The sequence below is a fragment of the Kogia breviceps genome, chromosome 8 (assembly GCF_026419965.1).
Source record: "Kogia breviceps isolate mKogBre1 chromosome 8, mKogBre1 haplotype 1, whole genome shotgun sequence".
Lineage (NCBI taxonomy): Eukaryota > Metazoa > Chordata > Mammalia > Artiodactyla > Physeteridae > Kogia > Kogia breviceps.
The window spans coordinates 3,844,023-3,866,118 of NC_081317.1; the positions used below are offsets into that span (position 1 = coordinate 3,844,023).

Here is a 22,096-nt window from a genome sequence, read left to right on the forward strand (position 1 = left end):
TTAGCACCAATCCCTAGGATATTTATTTTAAAAATCCAAGAACACTGTAGTTCTAGAATGTCTATTTTAAATTTTAGGTTTTAAGACCAATTAATGTCTAACATCTCTTCTTAACAGTCCACAGGAAAATACCTGTATTACAAATATCGAGGACCTTTGCAGAGAGAAGGAATTCCCAGCCTCTGGTCGACTGAGCTACACACACGATAGCACCAGAGCTCAAGGGTCCACACTTCTGAGCTGCCTGTCTCTTTCTGGAAGTCTCTAGACAGACTCGAGATATAAATGATACATATGGAAATATCAACATTAAAAATATTAAATGTTTTAATTTAATACTAAAAGGAGAAAATATGATTTTTCCTCTATGTACAAATATCTCACCAAGTTGTCACAGGTAAGTCTGAAGAGGGTTGTGACGCAGGTGAACAGGAATACTTGACATCCTTATACCTGTGAAGGAGTCAGAGCAGGAAACTGATGACACGGGAGAGATCATTAAAAATAAGTCACAATTATTAACTTACAAGAGTCACCTGATCTTTTGACACGTTAAAACCAACTTTAGTCTTGGCTTCAACCTCTTTAAAATATATAGTTTTAAGAAAATGTTTTCAATATGCATGAAAAACAACTGGCAGGATGCAGATCTGCAGCTATTTGTTGAGAACAAACTATCAGGCCCACAGGTTGTTTCAGACACTTTAATATCTGCTGGGACACTGCATACCACGTAGCAGGTAACTAAAGCTCCCTGGAGCCACAAGGCAGTTCCAGACCAAGGCCAGGATTAAAAAGCCTAACGCGGCCCAGCAAGGCCCTTATCCATACTCCCTAGAAGGGACCATTCTGTTCTGAGAAATGACAGGGCATGCGTTTTGTTCAAACTGCTTCAGTCAAGACACTTGAAAAATAAGTGTTCCTCATTGGCAAGGAGTTGGGGGATAACGTTCATCTCAAAAGGACTTAAAATCTCTGCACTCAAGTCACTTTAAAGACATCCTTTAGTCCCTGGAGACAGAGCACGCACTTCAGCAGCGAGTCCCCATATGCCCTATGTACAGTCATGAAAGGCGCCTCTCCTCTTGCGCGTCCTAGCTCTTGGGGCTGGACGGCACTTTCCACAGCAGAGTACATGCCCTTTCCATCCTCCCATCGTGGACATTCAGAAGACAGGAGAATCACAGAAAGGGCAGGGGCTTTGCAGTAACCTCTTAATCCAGTCAGGATCTGCAAAAGTAAGACAAGCAGGACTGAGCACAAACTTCAGAAAAGGCAATTGAATGGGATGAGCCCCGGAGGGACCACAGTATTCAGGGATGGGCATGTGGTCCCAGTTCTGTGTCCCTGGACAGAGCCCCTCCCCTCACCACAGCATTCTAGACGAGGCTGGACTGAATCTGTGGTTCCCAAAGCTAAGTGCGTGATGAAATAGGAAAATAAGGGTAATGAATGAGTGTTTCATAAAGCTAAATTTATTCTGTTTAAAGAAAGGACTATACTTTGTTCTGAGAGTATATCCTTCATACATGGATGATGTTAAAATATTCTTACAAAATTACAGTAACTTTAAAAAATACATTACTTGGAAAAATAAAAACATGGTAACACTGTGTCAACACTTTCTCCCCCTTTTAAAAACTTCCCTGGTCTGTGAAATACTGTGCTCTCATGGTTAGTACTCTCCAGATCTCAGCGATTCACATTCTTCCCAAGAGCTGTATGTGGCTCAACACAAAGTCAACTGGCAGGTGTTTTTTTGTATTTGTTTCCATCTTTTCCTGACTTCCTGTCTAAATAGTATACCAATTCTCAATTGCAATGAGTGTTTAAAAGTCCCCCAAAATTTGCTTCAAAATAATCCAGTAAGAGGAGGGAAGAGGGGGAGGACTACAGATGAAACATACAAGGTCATGAGCTGGCAATTTTTTAAGTTGAATGATGGGTACACATCAGAGTTTCTTATACTCTTTTTCTCTACTTTTACGACTGCATTTTCCATAACAAAGAGTTAATACAGAACACAAGCTGCCAACACACCAACTTCTCAGAATTAGAGAGCTTCAGCCAGGTTAGAGCAAAAATCAGTAAGGGTGTAGTTTTACACAGAACATTTTGTTTTTCTTGAGACCACAAATTACCCCCAAAGTGTACACAGGTGTATAATGGTGTCTAGTTAGCTCATTTGGTTAGTGTGATGTTAATGAACCTCAGGTCATAAACTGACATTCACGGGACTGTTTACATCACTAATTCCTGACTCACATCTGCGATCTTACTTCCAACTAGTTACGTCATAAACGTGGGCTTTGTCACCACGGCGGCTATCGGGAAAGAGAATACTGCCCAGCCCGAAAAAGAATCCCACGATGGCTACTAGAAGCGTGACTGCAAGTGCGTGTCCCTGTTTCCGCAATGCTGTCTTTGTACACGTGATCAGTTGCAGAGTTTTCCTGCAAATACTATATAGTCTACACATGCCATCTAAAACAAGCTGTTCTGAATAAATAATTTGCTTGCAGTGGCAGAACAGTAAACTGCAGCCCTACTTACCTACCGACTAGAATGCGCAACAGGTAAGTTAACGTGACTACTCCACCCAGTGATCATTTCTTCGTTAGCTGCGGTTTAGGATAATAGTGTACAGAGCACAAGGAGCCTGCTCAGCACCCCTGACGGTGCGAGACTAAGCAGGATGGAGGACCTGGGGGCGCTGGCACGGTGCCAGCACGCCCAACCTCCCCCTCCCCCAAGCTGGGAAAGCGTTCACCTTCTGGGGCTGGATGGCGGGCAATGCTGTCATGGAGCAAACACCTTCTGTATATCAAACTCTGGCAGGACTGGTAGGTTAAAAAGCACCTGAAAGCAGACAGATTGTACCATCAGTTCTACTAACGGTGGAAAGCAGCACAGTGTTGAAGGTAACTCACCACATACAATAAAAAAGTTAACTAAGTGAAGGGCCAAAATAGTTCACACATGCATGGCAACAATGTATCCCTCTGCACAGGCCAGACCTACTGCACCCCACACTTAGCAAAGGGGAAGTGCTGGTCAGGCTAAACCAAGAGACACAAAGCTTCTAATCCAGACAGTCACGGCAGCTTCTATTTTGCCATGTCTGCAGCACTAAGAATGCAGTCTGCTTACACCTGATTGCACTGTCAATTTTTCATGTTAAAAAAAATCAATTATGTATTATACTGTAAACTATTCTTGTAAGTGATTTTTAAGGTTAGGTATAAGCACTGTCTTTAAGAATCTGACAGCACAGTGGGGAAAACCTGAAAGATACAGAAGACAAAATTAATGGTGCAAAAAAAGAAGGGCCATGAACAAAAGCTCAGAGGTTCAGTTCCATCCAGTGACCATTCAGTGAGCATCTACCAGGACCAGGCAAATAAGGGAAGGCGGGCAGCCATGGGATATGAGAGAGCGCACTGGGCTCTGCACACAACGTCTTCTGCAGGATAAGTGTTTAGCATGAGCAACTAAGCAGGAAAAAAATACAAAGAGGAAGGGAGGGTTGGGGGAAGGAATTCCAGGTAGGTTTACCCTGAGCAAAGACCTGGGTGTGCAGGAAGAAAGGTTATGCCTGAGTGGGAGCAAGCGCCCCTTCTCCCCGGGAGAAATCACACGCAGGTATTCTGGCACTAGCTTCAGTCAGCAAAAACGAAAATAATTTTTGTGGAAGAAGCCGTCTGAGAGACAACAACGTATAGTGGTTACACATGGAAACTCTGGAGCCAGAAGGCCAAGTTCTCAGCTCTGCCACTAACCGCCCGTGTGCCTCTGGACAAAGTCGAACTTCCCCAGGCCCCAGTTTCCTCATCTGTAAAAATGGGAACAGTGGCTGTGCCCCTCGTGTGCCTCAGGATGCGTGTACTGCTTAACAGTCGTGCCTGGCACGCTGGCAGCGCTAACAGGCGCAAGTGGCTACTGTTTCAAGGCCGCTACTATTACAAGCTTGTTTCCTCTTCTCCCCAAACACAAGGCGGAACAGTCAGATCAGAAGAAGTCTAGGGACACGGTGATGGCCGGGAAATCCAGACATCCATCGGTAAGAGAGGGTGTAATGGAGCATCCATACAGTGGAAAACTCTATAGCTGTTAAAAACGGGATCTGTGTACTGATGTGGAAAATGCCCACAACATCTTGCTAAGAGAACACACAAGTTGTTATGGTAGTTATATGTAGCACAATCCTGTTTCTATTGGATAAACTTTAAAAACTTACTGAGTGCCTACCACACACCAGGCATTGTTCTACAAATAGCCATGAACAAAACAACCTAATTGCCTGTCTTCACGAACTTTCTATTCCAGAGAAAGGAGAAAAACATAAAGTAAAAAATATACTAAGTGGGACTTCTCCGGTGGCGCAGTGGTTAAGAATCTGACTGCCAATGCAGGCGGCACGAGTTCGAGCCCTGGTCCGGGAAGATCCCACATGCTGCAGAGCAACTAAGCCTGTGCACCACAACTACTGAGCCTGCGCTCTAGAGCCCATGAGCCACAACTACTGAGCCCACGTGCCATAACTACTGAAGCCCACGTGCCACAACTACTGAAGCCCACGCGCCTAGAGCCCATGCTCCGCAACGAGAAGCCACCGCAATAAGAAGCCCACGTCATGCAACGAAGAGTAGCCCCCGCTCGCCGCAACTAGAGAAAGCCTATGCATAGCAACGAACACCCAACGCAGCCAAAAATAAATAAAATAAATTTATAAAAAAGAAAGAAAAGGTTCTTCATTTTAGAAAAATACAGATATATAACGTGGTGATAACTGCTAAGGAGGAAAATAAAGTAAGGAAGAGGGATGAGGACTGCATACTGAGAGGGGACAGGGATGTCACCAGGTGTCTCGATTTGAGGCAGCGTGGTGGGAAGGAAGCCTGTGGACGCCTGCTGGAAGAGCGCCCTGGGCAGAGAGGACAGCCAGTGCAGACGTCCAGGGTGGGAGGGGTGCCGCGCGTGCCTGAGGAACAAGGAGGCCAGTGCACCTCAAGTGAAGTCAGCAAGCCGGAGAAAATGTAGACAAGATCAGAGAAGGGATGGGGGCCAGGCCATGGAGTCTTGACCACTGAATGGATTTTAGCTTTTACTCACCAGAAATGGCCAGCCACTAGAGAGTTTTGAGCAGAGGGGGTGACATGAGCTGATGAGGTGATGATAGAATCACAACCTCAGCTCTACTTAGAACAGCCTGGAGCGGGCAAGGAAAGACACAGAAGATGGGCTGGGAGATAACTATAATAATCTGGGCAAGAGATGATGGTGTCTCGGACCAGGGATGCAGAGGTGGAGGTAGCAAGAAAAGGCTGGATTCAAATTTGAAATGCCTTTAAAACTTCCAAACAGAGCAACTGATCAGGTGCTTAGATATGAAGTCTGGGCTGAAGGGGAGCGATTCAGACTAAAGCAATATGTTTAAGTCACCAGTGTACAGATGATAGGCGACAGCCCAGGGAGAGTGCTGACAGAAGAGAGACAGGTCCAAAGACAGACATCAAGGAGATACTGTGTCCAGAGGGCCAGGTGGTAACAAAGTGCTTTAAGGAGGAGGAAGAGGGAGTGATCAACTCTGTCACACGCAGCCCGTGGGGCCATAAGATGAGGACACGCCAAGTTTCCCTCTTAGAGTGAGACGGAGGAAGACGTCTACCTTTTGTTAGAGAGATAAACCAAAGAGAATACAGAAGCACTTTATATTCTACTAACTTCAGCAGCTATTACTTTTGACATACTGATTTTTAAAAATTTAATGCTACTTCAAAGCAAAATAATATTACCAAAATAAATAAACCCCTATATACAAGAAGCAGAAAAAAAAACCATCATTAAAGGGTGTCTTGCTTGAGTCAAACGGATGGTAAAAAGCCCACACCAGGTTTTACAGTAGCAGCTTTTCTCCAACCTAATGGCACGGGTAACATATACTTTGGATAAACACTTTATAGTGGTTGGTGTGACACAAAAACTGGAAAATGAGCAAAAGCAGCTTACCGGAGCCAAATGTGGCCATTGGAACAGACTGCCTGTTTGCGATCTGTGAATGGCAAAATCTCTTTACACAAACTACAGTGCTCAGGGAAAGTTTGCTTGTTCATCTTCTTTGAGATGTGTCCGATCAGCACCTAGTAAGACAAACCAGCAGTCAGCAGTGTTTTGTGGTGAGTGTGCAGGGCTTCCCGACACAACGAAGAAATGGAAAACTACACGGTATCTTACACAAGACAGGAGCTCTGCATCTCCACATAGGCCCATCACGCTCTCTGAAAAGTAAAAAAGCTGGACCTTCAACTTGTGTCAACTGGCTGAGTACAATAAAATAAATTCATGGGCTTCCCTGGTGGCGCAGTGGTTGAGAATCCGCCTGCTGATGCGGGGGACGCGGGTTCGTGCCCCGGTCCGGGAAGATCCCGCGTGCCGCGGAGCGGCTGGGCCCGTGAGCCATGGCCGCTGGGCCTACATGTCCGGAGCCTGTGCTCCACAACGGGAGAGGCCACAGCGGTGAGAGGCCTGCGTACCGCAAAAATAAATAAATAAATAAATAAATAAATAAATAAATTCATTCAGGCACCCTGTGACGACAGAGTGAACTTTACCCACTAAAGGAAAAACTGTTCTGAAAACGCAAATCTTACTACTTGCCTTTAATTACTTCTGAAACAAGGACTTCAGAGTTGTTAGAAGACAAAGTATTCAGCTATACTTACAATGTTCTGACTTTAAGAAAGAAAAGCATAATCTCTATAGGCAAAATATCATGTGAAACACTAACTCTGTAGAACTATACAAATGTCTATCCTTTATGAAAAGCTTACAAAGTAAAAAGGTAATCAAGATTAAAAAATAATAACTTCCCCTTCTGATGGCCCAAAGACCCATGACCAATCTAGTCAACCTGCAACTGGAGACCAACCGACCCCACAGCAGAGGCGTGGCGGGACCCACCATGGGAGTGGGAGAGATGGACGGGGCAGGCTCTAGGCCTTAGCCCTACTTCAGCTTTGTTTCTCTGCTCTGTTCATTAGAATTGCATCACTCCAAAAATGAAAGTCTGAAAAACACTGATCTACTTCATTATTTTGTTGGAAAAACACCTTTACCAGCTATATTACTGGGAAGTATGGGATACACCAATCCTTAAGAACCACCTTGTCTTACTAGCAGATAATGTCCTTCAAAGTTTTAATCCATTGACACTTAAGCTCTTGTGTAAGAACTTCTTAGTCTGCGATTCACTAAAATTAGTTCACTGAAGTTCTGAAGGGTATCTTAATAGCTCAAAAGGGTGTCTTACCTACTCTACATATAATTTACAAATTTAAAGCCCATTAACTTTTGGCCTTTTTGGCCTTGAAAATTCTAATTTATGGTCCCTTACAGCAGGGACAACCAATGTACTAGGTTTGAAAAGATCCATTTTTATGCACACAGTAGGATTTTACTTTATTTTATTTTTTAGATATTGAAAACAAAATTTATTCCCTGTCTTTCAAAATATGTGCATTTATTAAGAAAACTGTCCAGTGGTTTACTGTCAGATTTCACAAGCAACCTTCAAAGCAGGGGATAAAGAAAGTTATAAATTCCAAGTTACAAGTTAAGTACTCTCCTCAGCCTTTAACTAGTAAACTCCAAAACAAAAAACATTTGTTTTACGCAGTAGGATTTTAAAACATGAAATGTATCATTTTCAATCAAAACTCAGTTGCTGTAGATGGGCAGAGGCATAATCTCCCTTCTTTAAACTGGCTCTGTTGGAATCAAGTAACTATGCTAAATGTAGCTTTCCACGCTCATGCAGCATCTGGACAATTATTCTGAATCATTGCCAACCAGATTCCATTACAAAGTTCCTAAAATGTTTTTGTTAATATTTTACACTTATAATATCCCTGCTAGGTCCTATGAACCAGTGATACCAGAAAACTCTTCCACACAATTTAGACCACAATGAAACAATTCTTAAAAGCTGACTTTCAAAGATGAAAAGTCAGTACGTGAACAGTACATCTTAATTACTGGGGTGTGAATGAAAGTACTGCCTCTGCCATATCAGTAAACAAAGGATGTTGCAGCCATCGAGCCATCACATTACAGCTGCCCGTCGGTGAGCCCTGAGGGAACTCATGATGGAGGCAGGATCCCCCCCTCCCCGCTGCACCCTGCCATCTTGCCCCGGCACCCAGCAGTCAGCCGCTACAGCTACCCCCGACGGTGCACTAAGGAGACTCGGGATGAGAAGCACAGGATACTGGCCCCATGTAGCTGAGGTGCACACCAAAGGAATGATTTCAGTGAGCCCAGACTTTGCATCTTCCCATACTTAGAAAAGCGCTAAATTCCTTAACTTCAGATATCTGGTTTTCCTTAATTAACAGTAATCTTTAATGCTCCAACTACCCTGGTCTTTGTTGCAACAACTCCAATATATCCTGGCTCCACCCCCTTGCCCCTTGGGAGCAGTCCCTCAGAGCTATCTGAGATGCTGTGTCCCAGGCTTAAGCCGTCAGTTTTGTCTGCCAAATAAAATGTAACTCTGAACTTTTAGGTTGTGTATTTTTTTCAGTCAACATCAGATTGTTGCAAACATCCTTAAGAAATAATTTTAGGGGTGTACGGGTACACACACACACACCTTTCCAACAAGTGATTCGCGAATGGTTTAACATTAAGCATGAAGATATCTGAATTTATTACCTGCAATTAATATTTTAGATAAGACTTTAGGCAGTGAGAATAAATATCAATCTTAAGAGTAAAAAGAACCACAGACATCTGCGGTCCTGAATATTTCAGTATACAGTATGTTCCTTAACACACAATTCTTCAGGAGTTTAGAAGCTGTTAGCTCAGGATTCCTGGTTAATAAGTCGATGTAATGCTGAGCTACACGAGGTTAAATGATTTCCTTCCTATAGGAATTCCCAGAACGCTAAGAAGGATGTTGTGCGCTGGGAACCTCTAAGAGGAGCACAGAGTATGCGCAGCATTGCCCCAAGCTGAGAGCCCCGCTGTTCTGTCAGGGAACCTGAATTCCGTGAAATACATTTTGGATAACACTGTAAGATTGTTCTACCATCAAAATAAAGATTATACCCAGTGTTTGTAACAACACAACACAACACAACACAACACTGTGTAAGTGATCATCTGCTCACCTCCTGTGCCCTTCTAGCCTAAATCGGAAGAGACCCTCAAGTGCTATTCAAATGGAAAGAGTCCGGCCAGTCCTCCCACTCCCCAGACCTTCTGCAAACAGGAAGGGAAGGAGGGGGTGCCCCACTTGCCCTGCTGGGTCTGCCCAACCACCACGCAGTCTGCTTCTGGAGCTCATCCACAGCCGGGAAATCTCCCAAACCTTGCGGCTCAATCAAGGCCATAGTGAGAGTAAGAACTGAAATATTCTTCGTGTGATATGAACATGTCCTCTGCATTAATCTGTTTCTTATTTATTCTCCTGCACCTCATGCCAATCAATTACCTAAAAAATGTCAAAGCAGAAGTTGAGCTTTACGAATTAAGTTTAGGTCATTTCTTTCTCACAAAGAAAGCAGACTTTTCAGTTTCAGTGTTTTTGTTAATAAACACCTACCCGTGCGGTTCTGTCATCATACTCTTCATCAGACATTAAAAAGTTACAGAGTCCCCGCGTGGGGATGCTAGTGTTTTCTGTGATCCAGGTGTGCAGGTATACTTCGCCTAAGACTCGCTTCATGTGCTCCCGGGTCAAGTGCATTTCCACAGCTTCAATTTTCCCTTGGATTTCAAGGAGTTTCTCTTCCATTGGCTCTCGGCCTCCAGCGTCTCCAGACCGAGCGAGCGAGTCCTCTGCGGGGCCCTCCGGAGCGCCTTCTCTGCTCCCCTCCTGAAGGCCTTGCTTATTCGTCTGTTCGGAGGAGGTGCCTTCTTCCTGCTGTGCACCCTCCGCATTGCCCGTCCCAGGTGAGTCAACCAGTAAGATTTTCGAGTCCTCAAGGACGGGTCTGCATAAGGCTTCTGAAGCGCTTTTCTGCATCGACTGGTATAAAATCCTCAGGAGGAAGAGTTTGAAACGCCAATAATAGGTGGCCCCACTGCTTTCAATCTTTTTTTCCAAAGCTTCTTGTAAAAACTGAGGGATACGTTTATCTTTTAAAATCTTCCAACGTACTAGGTCTATTAAATCTACCTGCTTAAAGAGATTTTGAACTGAAGATTCCAGAAGCTGAGCAGCTGCCTCTTCAAAGGTTTTGAGAGTAACGAACTGAACCTGGTAGTTTTTGTTAACGGGATGGAGGCCGTTGACCATGCCCTCAGTGGTAATGGCGGCCAGGTACGCACCACAGGGGCTCACGGCTATCCCATGTGTCCTCACTGAGCCAAACACATCCGAGAGTTTAATCAACTGGTGTTCAAACTTCAAGGCAACATCTGTGAAAATGGGAATCAGCTGCCTCACCTTCCCATCGCTGGAACAAGTATATACCGTCCCGTTCTGCCTGTCTGCAGTCATGGAGACAATCGGCAGTGAGTGCAGGCCAGTGACGTGAGAATTGTGGACGTTCAGACCCGCTTTGGAGATCAGAAGAAGACACCAAAACACATAGGGTCCTCTGGCGGCCACCACTAAGCTACAACTACACTTCTGGTAAGGGTGATACAGCGGCACACACTTGATGCTGTGCACCGGCAACTGGTCCATTTCCTTCCACAGGACGACAGGCTGCCTTAACGTGAAGTAGCCCTTAACTGCTTTGAGATTGACGGGAAGAATTTTTACAGGCCCAAAAGCGCTCCCCACGATAAGGCCGCTCATCTTCCGGTTATTGTGCTCATATTCCCACCAAAACAAAACACTGGGAGAGTTGATTCCTGACTCGATTGTGTTGCACGAAGAGATGGATTCCTTTCCGACAAACGGCAGCTGAAACTGCCACACGGCAATGTTACCGTTTTCGAAGAGGACGGCCAGGAGCACGCTGCCCACGTCACGGCATTCGTTGTTATGCTTGACCTGCTGAGTGGTACAGATGCCTGACCACTCCATCCTGACTGGTGTCTGCATGCTGTGTCTCCTCTGAAACTCAGCAAAATCCCTGAGATTGCCTTCCGGGGCCTCACTTTTAGAGAGCCTGTAACCGGTCTCATAAAGACGCTCTCCGTAAATCTCCGTCAGATCGACCAGCTGGACCCACTGCAGTCTGTTGAGGTTAGCCTGGATGGCCAGGCGATTGTCCATGGTCAGTGCTGCCAGGAGGCACCTGCCATTAGCATCACAGCCCATGGGGGACCAGCTAGCGTACTTGAATCCTCTCAATGGCGGCAAAGCCTTCCCCTCAGGGTTGAACACCCTGTCCAACATGAAAGTCTGACTGACTGTGGGGTCTTCAGAGGCGGCAAATTTCTCCTTACACTCAGCAACTTCCGTTTTTGAGCCAACCTGAAAATAAGAGATATAAAATCTATCAGATAAATATTTCACTCTAAGAGGACTATATTTACACTGATTAGGGTGAATTAACTGATTCACATAAACACATAAATCAGTTACATATTTACATATTATAAATATGTAAAACAGTAATTTGATCATCAGTTCTGTTAATTCTGGCATGACATGCATTTAAAAGACCAAGCACATGTCTGAAACTAAATGAGCATTCACTCAGGAAACGGCAGTTTGTTTAAAGGGTCAGAAGAAGCACCGTCATTATTCATAGCCTCATTCCCACACTGTTCTCAGAACTGACATATGCAGTAGCAATGACAGACATGTACTTGATTCTAAAGAGTCCGCTAAGCACTCTGCTGAACTAGTCACAAAACAATAAGGGAGAAAGTCATGAAAAAATATCTATCTATATACATCTTTGATACAATTAGATGTTTGGATTTTTAACAATACTTTTGTAACACAAATGTCAGCTCTTAAGTTTTCTATCTGAAATTTCATTTACAAATTACGCTGAGAGCAACTCCAACAGTTCTGTCCACTGTTTCTTTTCTTTTTTAAAAAAAATTTATTTATTTATTTTTATTAATTTATTTTTGGCTGCATTGGGTCTTTATTGCTCTGTGCAGGCTTTCTCTAGTTGCGGTGAGCGGGGGCTACTCTTCGTTGCGGTGCACAGGCTTCTCACTGCGATGGCTTCTCTTGTTGCGGAGCACGGGCTCCAGGCGCATGGGCTTCCGTAGTTGTGGCACGTGGGCTCAGTAGTTGTGGCGCACGGGCTTAGTTGCTCCACGGCACGTGGGATGTTCCTGGACCAGGGCTCGAACTCATGTCCCCTGCATCGGCAGGCGGATTCTTAACCACTGTGCCACCAGGGAAGTCCCTGTCCACTGTTTCTATAGAATAATGTCCACTGCCGTTAGACTATTTGCTGTTCCCTGAACACTCCCACTCTGCCTTCCCTGGCTCCCTTGTGTAGAATGCTCTGGTTCCTCCTATTTGAATCCCATCCCTCCTACCAGGTCAAACTCTATGAGGCCTTCTGAGATCATTCTAGCTTTCATTCATCTCTCCCTCCTCCAAGTCTGTAACATACATGAGCAGTGCTATTTATTTAATGTCTAGGTGTACAACGGTGAGCTCTTTAGAAAGATTTTAAAGGGACATTAAAGATAGAGAAAATGGGGCTTCCCTGGTAGCACAGTGGTTGAAAGCCCGCCTGCCGATGCAGGGGACACGGGTTCGTGCCCCAGCCCGGGAGGATCCCACATGCCGCGGAGCGCCTGGGCCCGTGAGCCATGGCTGCTGGACCTGTGCGTCCAGAGCCTGTGCTCCGCGATGGGAGAGGCCACAACAGTGAGAGGCCCGCAAAAAAAAAGATAGAGGAGAGATAAATGACCAAAAGAAAGTGGTCCAGAGCTATAAGAAAACAGCCAGAAAGGCTAAAGCCAAAAAAGAACACAGGTCACTTAAAATATGGTTTCTGTTATGTTAGAAGCAGGAAGAAGAAAAGGACTTGAACCACTGTCTTCAGAGAAATGGGTAACAAAGAAAGCAGAATCTTTCGAATCCTTTTTAGTGTCAATCTTCTTTTACATAGAGGCTGATCTTCAAACTGGAAAGGGTAGATTAAACATGATGAAAAAGGAATTCAAGCCTAAATATACATGGATATAACAAAACTCACTTTAAATGAGTTTAAGTCCCCAAGCCCAGAGGAATTACACTCCAGAATATAGAAAGACCTTGGAAGATGAACTCAGAACCATTACTTTCCTCGATAAAGCCTGGACGACCAGAGACGTGTCAGAAAACCATAATGCAACAACTAGTTAACTGCTAAATTGCGTAATACATAAGCATATAAAATGAAAGGTAGATATAAAGTCCAACAAATGAATTAGAAGACTAATTTTTCCTAAAGTGTGTTAAACAGAACATCACTCCCCTAAATTGCCCTTTGAAAAAGAGGTCTATAACCAAATAAGTTTTGAAAATGCTATATATTATACATTATTCCCCCTCAAGAGTTACAGCCAGGGAGCTACTGAAGAGACTTATTTAACCAGAGTTATCCAAACTTTTATTTTTTATTTACTTATTTATTTTTTTACCATTTAAAAAAATTTGGGGTCTAGTTTCTTTACAATGTTGTGTTAGTTTCTGCTGTACGGAGAAGTGAATCAGCTCTACGTACACACATATCCCCCTTTTTGGATTTCCTTCCCATTTAGGTCACCACAGAGCACCGAGCAGAGTTCCCTGTGCTGTACAGCAGGTTCTCATCAGTTACCTACTTTATACGTAGTAGTGTGTACACGTCAGTCCCAATCTTCCCAGTTGATCCCACCCCCACCCTTCCCCCCTTGGTGTCCACACGTCCAAACTTTTTTTTTTTAAACAACAGAACCTTTTGGGGGGCTGTCATCTCTGGAAATTGTGTCTCGGGCAGTGTATCTTGATTTTAGGGTAGTCTCTTGGATACACCTACAGACATGCTGGAGAAATACAGACTGGAAATTCCAATTAAATACAGGTGTCACTGGCTAACCTGTTAATAAAACAATGCTAATGAGAGCCCAGAGCTTTGGATGGGTGTATAGAATCTGCGTGAAAATCATTCCTGCGATGCCAGACTGCGTGGACGCAAACCCTGGCTCTACCACACACACTAGCTCTGTAACCCTGAGCAAACTGTTTAAACCTTCTGGCTTTAATTTCCTCGTCTACAAAGAGTAAAATAATACATGTTCTCATGGAGTTTGGAAGGTTAATTAAGTCAATGTAAAGCATTGTAAAGCACATGCTAATAAATACTCAATAAATGTTATCTATGATGACAATTATTAATACTCTCTAAGGATTAAGTAAATGTTAATGAGACCTAATAAAAGTATGTAAAATGCAGGGTAGATAGGCATTAAGTTGTCCACCAAATGGAGGGTAGATATAAAATTGTTCACCAAATGCCATAATACTATAAAGTAAGCAATAATCCTCAGACTAGGATAATTTACTACTGCAGTAAAAGCTACTACAGAACTGAAAGTAAACTTACAGAATGTATAACCCCCAACAGCAGCACGGAATGAAACAAAGGAAGCTCAAGCTTGGTCCTACTCACTGCAGGAAGAATCCTTAACGGAATGGAGAGCAGTGTGGATGTCAGCCAGTAGGGAAAATCCTTAGGGTTTTTTGTGCAGTAATTTCTATTACGTTAGGTGGCTTGAATTAGCCTACTGCACCTCCCCTCAACTCTCCATATCACAGAACTAGTTAACAAATCAAAACAAGTACTCTGATGCCCTGGGAGCATATACCAGTGAAGACTCCAGCTCCCAGAGGCTGACCCCCAGCCAATCACTTGACTATAACTATCCTGTTCCTAGTTGGCCACTATTACAACTAACAGCTATGTACTTTGTAAGTACCTAAGAAATAAAAACTCATTTGAAGCTATTAGACAGCAAACTTCTTGAGGGCAGGAATATAATTCCAAAGACAAGAGATAGTTATTTAACTTAATGTAGCAGATAGAGTTAATATTACTAACGTTCTTAACAACTGATACAAATTAGTTATGCATATATTATTAGAATTTGGAACTGTACAACTAGGTGATTCATTAAATCAGCAGTCCAATGGGAAAAAAACCTGCAACTTACTCTTTTTTTAAAAAAATTAATTAATTTATTTTTGGCTGCGTTGGGTCTTTGTTGCGGTGCGTGGGCTTGTCATTGAGGTGGCTTCTCTTGTTGCAGAGCACAGGCTCTAGGCGCGCAGGCTTCAGTAGTTGTGGCACGCGGGCTCAGTAGTTGTGGCTCACGGGCTCTAGAGCGCAGGCTCAGTAGTTGTGGTGCATGGGCTCAGATGCTCCACGGCATGTGGGATCTTCCCGGACCAGGGCTCAAACCCATGTCCCCTGCACTGGCAGGCGGATTCTTAACCACTGCGCCACCAGGGAAGTCAGCAAACTTATTCTTAAGTCACTATTTTATCTTTTTTCAGATTTATATCATTCACCTTTATATCACATAACCTCAGTGCCCAGGACAATAACTTGCAAATAGCAGATAATATGTCAACTCTTATTTAACTGCATATTTTCCTGAAAAAACTCATAATCTAAATAACGATCAGACAAAAGCTTCAAAGAGGTTTAGTATCTACCTTCTAGCAGTGCTTCGTACTGAAATCTGGGTTGCAGAATGTCCATCTTTCATGTTAGAGCGAGCTAGACAGCACCAAGTAGATTTAAATCCACAGGGACTGTCAACGGGTAGTGCAATCAAAGTACAGATAGAGACTTCTTTGCATTCCTACCATTACTCCAGTTTTATCCCACAGAAGCCTCTTTTAGAATTGCAGGACAACTCAGCATTCATTCACCAGGCAGTGCTAGGCTAATAAGACTGCTGACTGATTGGTGGTTTCTGTGACGTGCATACCGGAGAACAGTGCAGAAGGGGAAGATGCCACTAATTAATTTCAGGAAAGCAATCAATTACCAGAGGGATATATAAAGACTTCCTATTACTCATTTTTCAGGTGTGGAACCAACGACAGAGTCAAATTTTTATCAGACTACAGTACTATAAACAACTTCACATCCACAGCCATAGCATTAACCCAGACTCCTTCCTTCATACTTGTATGACTAATTTTTAAATTGAGCATTTATAGTGTGCCAGGAACTGTGCTAAGTAATTACACATGTGTATGTATGTACGTATATAAATATATATTTAACTGAATCTTCCAAAAATTCTAAACAAGGTAGGTTTTATTATCCTCCTTTTATAGATAGGCCTATCTTGCTATCTGGTGCCAAAGTGCAATCTCTTAACCCCTGTTTTATACTGACCCCAACAATCATCTACTTGCCTCTAGGCCAGCCAGATTCATATTCCTGAACCACACCAGATCAGTCCACGTCTATGATATTGTAACAGCACTTCAGGCCTTCCTAGATTGAAGTCAACCATCTCAGACTGACCTTCAAAGTTCCCAAATTGGCCTCATTGTACTTCCTCTGACTCTCTAGGAAAGCTACTTGAACTCAACTGTTGACCCATCATTATTTACACAAACGACAGAAAGCTGTGCTCATGATTTACATGTATGTGTGTGAGATGGGCACCTCATTCCTGCCATCTGGATGACCCTTTCTGCCAGAGGACTTCTTATAACGCAAACCCTACCTTTTTTTGGGTCTGCTGCAGATTCACCACCAAATAACCTTCCCTGATAAAAGCATCTTGCTTCACTATTCCTTCCTTTCTTTAAATTTTCTCTGCTGAAGTATTAAATCTCTACCATATTGAGACACACACTTAAGATTTTCTCTAGCTGATGTGCATATGAACATCCTTAGCAACAGTAAGTTCCTTTTCACCAGAGGATACACTTTAAAACCCCTTTGTTCTGCCTCCCTCCTTGAGTGTTTCTCAGTTCGGTAGCATTAAGAACATCTATCCACCTGATTGGTTATACTTGAATCAATTTGTTCACATCTTGTCCAAGATCTTAGAAGGCCTATAGTCACACAGGTTTACCAATGATCCAATTCAACATCAAATTATCAGTTTCAAACTTGGATTAAGTATCCTAAAAAGTGGTGTGGGTTCCCTGTACCCTACCCAGTTAGTGATTCCTATTTTAAATGGCTGTGCAGAGTAAGAGTTATTTTTTAAAAAAACTTCAAGTTCACAAAAATAAGTTCTTTTTATATAGATACATATCCTTACAACGTTTATCACTACCTATTATTACATCGTTATTTGTTCACGACTTGCAAAAAGAAGGTAAGCTCCATGAGGACAGGGACTTTGTTTTGTACGATGCTTTACTTCCAGAGCCTAGATTGGTGCCTAGCTGATACACAGTGGTATTCAAAAATGTGTTGAAAGAATGAATATACACTTTGATTGTCACATATATGCATACAGATCTATAAAAGAAACAGCGAAAGTTTTAATACTTTTAAACCACTAAAATGAACAATACGACTTACTACTTAAAAAAAAAAACACACAACTTACAAATGGTGATGATAGAACAATAAAACTTCAGGAGCCCTAAAGTTTTGAAGGCAAACTTAGTTAATATGAAGCCGAAAGCACTAAATTTACACAGAGATCTCGGGCTTTAAGTTTACGAACTGCACTTATTTTCCAGAGGCTTTATTTTTCGTTCTACATCCCAAAGCCTCTTAGTTATTGAAGAAAAACTGGAGTACTAACCCCGACATCCAGTATTTATCCATCTGCGCAAGATGAGAAGCAAGGACCACTCATAATAAAGTCACTGGAACAGTTAAGACAATGGAAAGAACCAATTTTTCTCCTCCAAAGCAAAAGAGGCGCAAGAGGAGGGCACAACACAGTAAACAAAGCCAGCCAAAGGCCTCGGGGAGCAAGCCCCAGACAATAGGAGCAACGGTAGAGGCAGGTCTGGGGTTGGGTCAACAGGGGGTGGAGTCTCAGAAAGCACCGAGGAAAGAAATAGGCGCCGGCAGCCGGCCAGACGCTGGGGCAAAGGGAAAACCTGGCTCCGAGAGGGACCTCCCGAGACGTGCGTGCGTGCGTGTGTGTGTGTGTGTGTGAGCCGGGAAATCAGGCGTAAACGTCTGGACGGTTTTTTGTTTGTTTATTAAGCTACCGTGACCCTAAGCGCTGGAGGCGAGGAGGGGAATCCCCGGACTAGGCGTGGGCCGGGATTCCCCAGGGACCCGTGACGCGGCCGCGGGAGGGGAGCAGTTAAAGACCCCAGGGCTGCGGCCCGTGGATGACTTACTTTGAGGAAGCAGCTGTTGAGAGGCGCAGACACCGAGGTGCGGTGGATAACCAGGTCCTGGCCCGGGTTGTGCACGTCGCAGATGAGCTCCAGCACAGCGATGCTGCGGGCCGTGGACACCGACACGCGGTGGTCCTCGGACCACGCCAGCGGCTCCAGGCCGCTCACCGCATACTGCAGCCTCACCGCCGGTTCCCGCCTAGTAACCAGGAGGCGGAACGCGGCGCTGGGCCCGGGGGCCGCGTCCGCACCCGGCTCCTTCCCGCCCGCCTCGCCCTCCTTCTCCTCGGGTGGCGCAGGCCGGCCGGCCGCGGGCCCCTCCCGGGCCTTGGCCGTATTCATCTCTCCTCGGATGCAGAAGTCGGACCGCGGGCGCGCCAACCGCGCGTCACCGTCCCGTTGCCGCCTCCCGCACCGCGGCCGCCGGCCCCCAGCGCCCTCAGCTGCGGTTTTCTCCCCTCAGGCCCCGAGCGCCGCCGAGCCAGGAAGGACCCCGGCGTTGCTAGGCGACCCAGCCCTGCCAGGTGGCCAAGGCGCTGCCTGTAAAAAAAAAAAACGCTACTTCTCTGCTGGCCGGACAGAAGCGCTCGAGCTGGACAGCGGGTGGGCGAGGGCCACGGACGACACCCCCCCTCCGCCCCCGCCGCGGCATGACCAATCCCCAAGCCCTTTTAGGAACCTCCCGGGGAAACTAAGGTGCTGAGGGAACAATTACCCGGCGGCAAAAGAAGGGAACATTCGTTCGATGGGGGCACGCCTCTTATTTTTCAAAGGAATTCAAAGAACTGCACGGCATGAACTGTGGGGTTGAGTGTGACTTGACACCTCCTGCCATAGGCCAAGCCACAAGGGACGCCAAACAGGGCCGCCGCCTCGGTCTCTAGTGGCGCGGGGCCGTGCGTTCGCGAGCTCTTCGGGACGCGGAAGGCGCGCGGGCGCAGGACCCGGCGGGGCAGCTACGCGGGGTCCTCGCGCACGTCTCACGTGGGTCCGAGCGAGCGGAGTGGCGGTCCCGGTTCGCGAGGTCTCGACTCGCCTTCCTGCCGGCATGGCAGCAGCCGACGGCGTGCTTCCCCACGTTCCCGAGTCCCGGGCCGCAGTCCCCACGACGTCCTCCAGACCCCGTCCAGCCCAGTCGAGGCGGGTGAGTTCTGACGCGGTTTTGGATTCGTTTGCGCCCGGGGCCGCGGCCCTCCGGGACCTACCGCCTTGCCTCTCGGTCGGGGTTCGAATTACTTGCGGAGTTAAGCGGGGAAAGTTAGATATCGGGCAGCTCCTGGAGGAGTCGCTGAGCAACACGTGTCTGAGACCGGGACACCATTCTGCGGAGACGTTCTTGGAGGGAGCGGAGCGGGTGTTGACGGGCGGGAGCTGGCGCGGGCTGCTAGTTGGAGGCAGGGATCTGAGACTGTCACTTGGAGAAGTTAAGAACTGACGCTCGCGCGAGAGGCCCCCTTGTCACTTACCAAGCGTATCTCTAAACTTCTTTCAGCCGCCCTTTCCTCGACTCTAAGGGTCGTTTGTTTCGGGAAGGAGGACTGGAAACTAGAAATTTCTTTGGAGAGTTTTCAAAACTGGGGTGTATTTTCATCCACGTGCAGTGAAGGGGAAAAAGAAAATACAGCTCATCAATATAATCCCCTCGTTAGGTGAGAAAAAAATGCCTTAAATTTAACCCAAGCCAGAGCTGAAAATTAGTTTAGGATGGTTGACTTAGCTCCTAGGAGAAAAGAGGGCTGCAGGGCAGAAATGTTGGAAAATCATGTTGCATTAATGACCAGGAAGGTTACAGTTTGGTGCCAAGGAAAGTGTGTGTGTGTGTGTGGGTGGGTGGCTGGGGGGTGGTTCTCGAACAAGCCTCATTTAATGCCATTGAAAAATTGCCAAAGTTCGGCTCAGTGCCTTTCAACCAATGTGGTGACGCTGGAACTCCTTTAATTCATATAAGCTCACATCAGCTCATACCCACTGTCTGGATTATTGTCTAGATTTTTTTAGTGATAATCAATTTCAGGATTTAGAGACTTGTAAGGACTTTTCAGCTGGGTGATGTTGTAGCTGCATCTATGCCGAGGGGGCGGGGAAGTATCAGTACCAAAGAGCCAATTGGGAACGTGGAATTTGGAGTGCGACAGACCTGGGATTTGACCTTGCAACATGCTAGCTCTGTGACCTTGAAGAAATTACTTCACCTCTCTGATCCTCAGTTTTCCTATCCGTAAAATGAGAACAATAATTTCTACTTCATATAAGGCTATTATGAAGCTTAAATGAGATAATACACATAAAGACTCTGTACGTTTTCTGGCCCATAGGAGCACTTAATACATGTCAATTGTTTAAAAAAAAAAGTCATATTGGCTCCATTTGGGGTAATAGAATTGCTACATCAGGTCAGTAGGGTGCTTGTGCCGTGTGCATGCCTAGTAACTAACACATAGAAAGCACTTAGTAACGCTTTGTGGAGTGAGTTGAATAAATAAATGTAAGTTTTATGATTGCTTGAACCACTGTGTCAAAAGGATATTAATCAGGTGATGATAAGTGTCTGCAGTGGCCTTGTCTACACCTACATTTTGGTTCATGTCTTGAATGAGAATTATGTATATGCTGATCAAATTTGCCAGTAACCTGAATTTGGGTTGAGTAGCTCATATACTGGACTTGGAAAGACCTTGACAGCTTAAATTATTCTCTATCTAATGCTATGCAGAATGTTTTTTCTAAAAAAAAAAAAAGAAAAGAAAAGAAAAAAATACAAATTTATTGTAGGAAATTTGGAAAGTAGATTTTAAAAAAAACCAAAAGCCACGCATGATTGTCATACTTGGAGATAACTCCGGGTGACGTTGTGGTATATATCCTTCTGGAAAACAAGCGGAACCGAATCGGCATCAAACTACACGTGATGTTTTCTCACCAAACAGGATACATTTACTAGATGGTGTTGTAGCATTGCTGTTAGGAACCCAGGGCGTGGAACTGGTGTCTGGGCAAAGCCTTGATCCCTCCGTGATCCTGGGGCAGGTTACCTCACGTCTCTGTCTCCATGTTCTTATCTTAAAATGGGATGATGCCGGCACCCTGTGGATAGATGACATCATTCATATTCCCTGGTGTATAGTAACTCCTGAGTATGTTTATTAATATCAAAGACACGGCACGTAGACTGTTCGGGCGGGATGGACCCTAGAGGTCACCTGCCATAATCCCCTCATGACGCACGTTGGGGAGCAGACTCAGGGACTTGCTGATTTTTAGAAGAACCGGATGTGTCCCTGCTCGTCTCTGCTCAGATGCCACCTCACGGAGCATTCCTGTATCTTTGCCTCCCTTCCCCGCGCTGTGGACCGTGGTAGTCTTACTTCATGTTTTGTGCCCCTTTGTAACCCTTTGTCCATACCTCTTCTGTAGCACAAATAGAGGTTTGGATTTGCGATTTTACACTTTTGCCTCTTCCACTAGTCTGTGACTTCTTCAAGGGCTCGTCTAATCTTTGTATCTTCAGAACCAAGCCGCTGGACGGTGGTCAGTTTTTTTAAACGAATGTGTTGTGGATGCTGGTGGGGTGCGGGGGAACTAACAAGTAGAACAGATCCAGATCACGGAAAAGGATAATTCCATCACGTGTTATTCATTAATCTTACAATTATTTACTGAGCACTTACTTCGTGCCAGGCGTGGTCCTGTGCAGGGGATTCAGTGCTACCTGGGACAGGCTTGTACATTTCTTCCAATCTAATGGGGAAGACAGACATCACACAATGAGTTATGTGTTGTATTTATTATTTTACTGAGTGCTGCAAAGGAGATAAGGGTGCCAGGAGAGCCAAGAACAGGCACCCTGGTTTGACA

At 45.0% G+C, this 22,096-nt stretch overlaps 2 protein-coding genes across 8 annotated transcripts in view; one reads left to right on the top strand and one right to left on the bottom strand.

Annotated features, from left to right (window-relative positions):
- Nucleotides 1-309: 309 nt before the first annotated feature.
- On the bottom strand, nt 310-18,714 carry GTF3C4 (general transcription factor IIIC subunit 4). Of its 2 annotated transcripts, XM_059071441.2 has the most exons (5): nt 18,242-18,714; nt 9,608-11,434; nt 6,010-6,140; nt 2,771-2,859; nt 310-1,230 (listed from the first exon to the last, which is right to left on the bottom strand). In XM_059071441.2, exons 1-5 carry the CDS (start codon nt 18,581-18,583, stop codon nt 1,166-1,168), a joined length of 2,454 nt encoding a protein of 817 aa, XP_058927424.1. In that variant the 5' UTR covers nt 18,584-18,714; the 3' UTR covers nt 310-1,165. The 2 variants fall into 2 exon arrangements, with proteins under 2 accessions (XP_058927424.1, XP_066896505.1); XM_067040404.1 differs by lacking the exon at nt 2,771-2,859 and having other exon boundaries at nt 697-1,230.
- Nucleotides 18,715-18,826: 112 nt separating this feature from the next.
- DDX31 (DEAD-box helicase 31) overlaps nt 18,827-22,096 on the top strand; it is a 76,231-nt gene continuing 72,961 nt past the window's right edge. For 3 of the 6 annotated variants that reach the window (XR_010841811.1, XM_059071447.2, XM_067040409.1), the window contains exon 1: nt 18,827-19,385. Coding sequence is in view for 2 of the 6 variants with exons in the window: in XM_059071447.2 (XP_058927430.1) it covers nt 19,290-19,385 (96 nt within the window). In the remaining 4 variants the exon portion in view is untranslated. Of the gene's footprint in view, nt 19,386-19,733; nt 19,891-22,096 lie in introns of those variants that run through there. The other 3 variants (XM_067040408.1, XM_067040406.1, XM_067040405.1) reach the window with 2 other exon arrangements.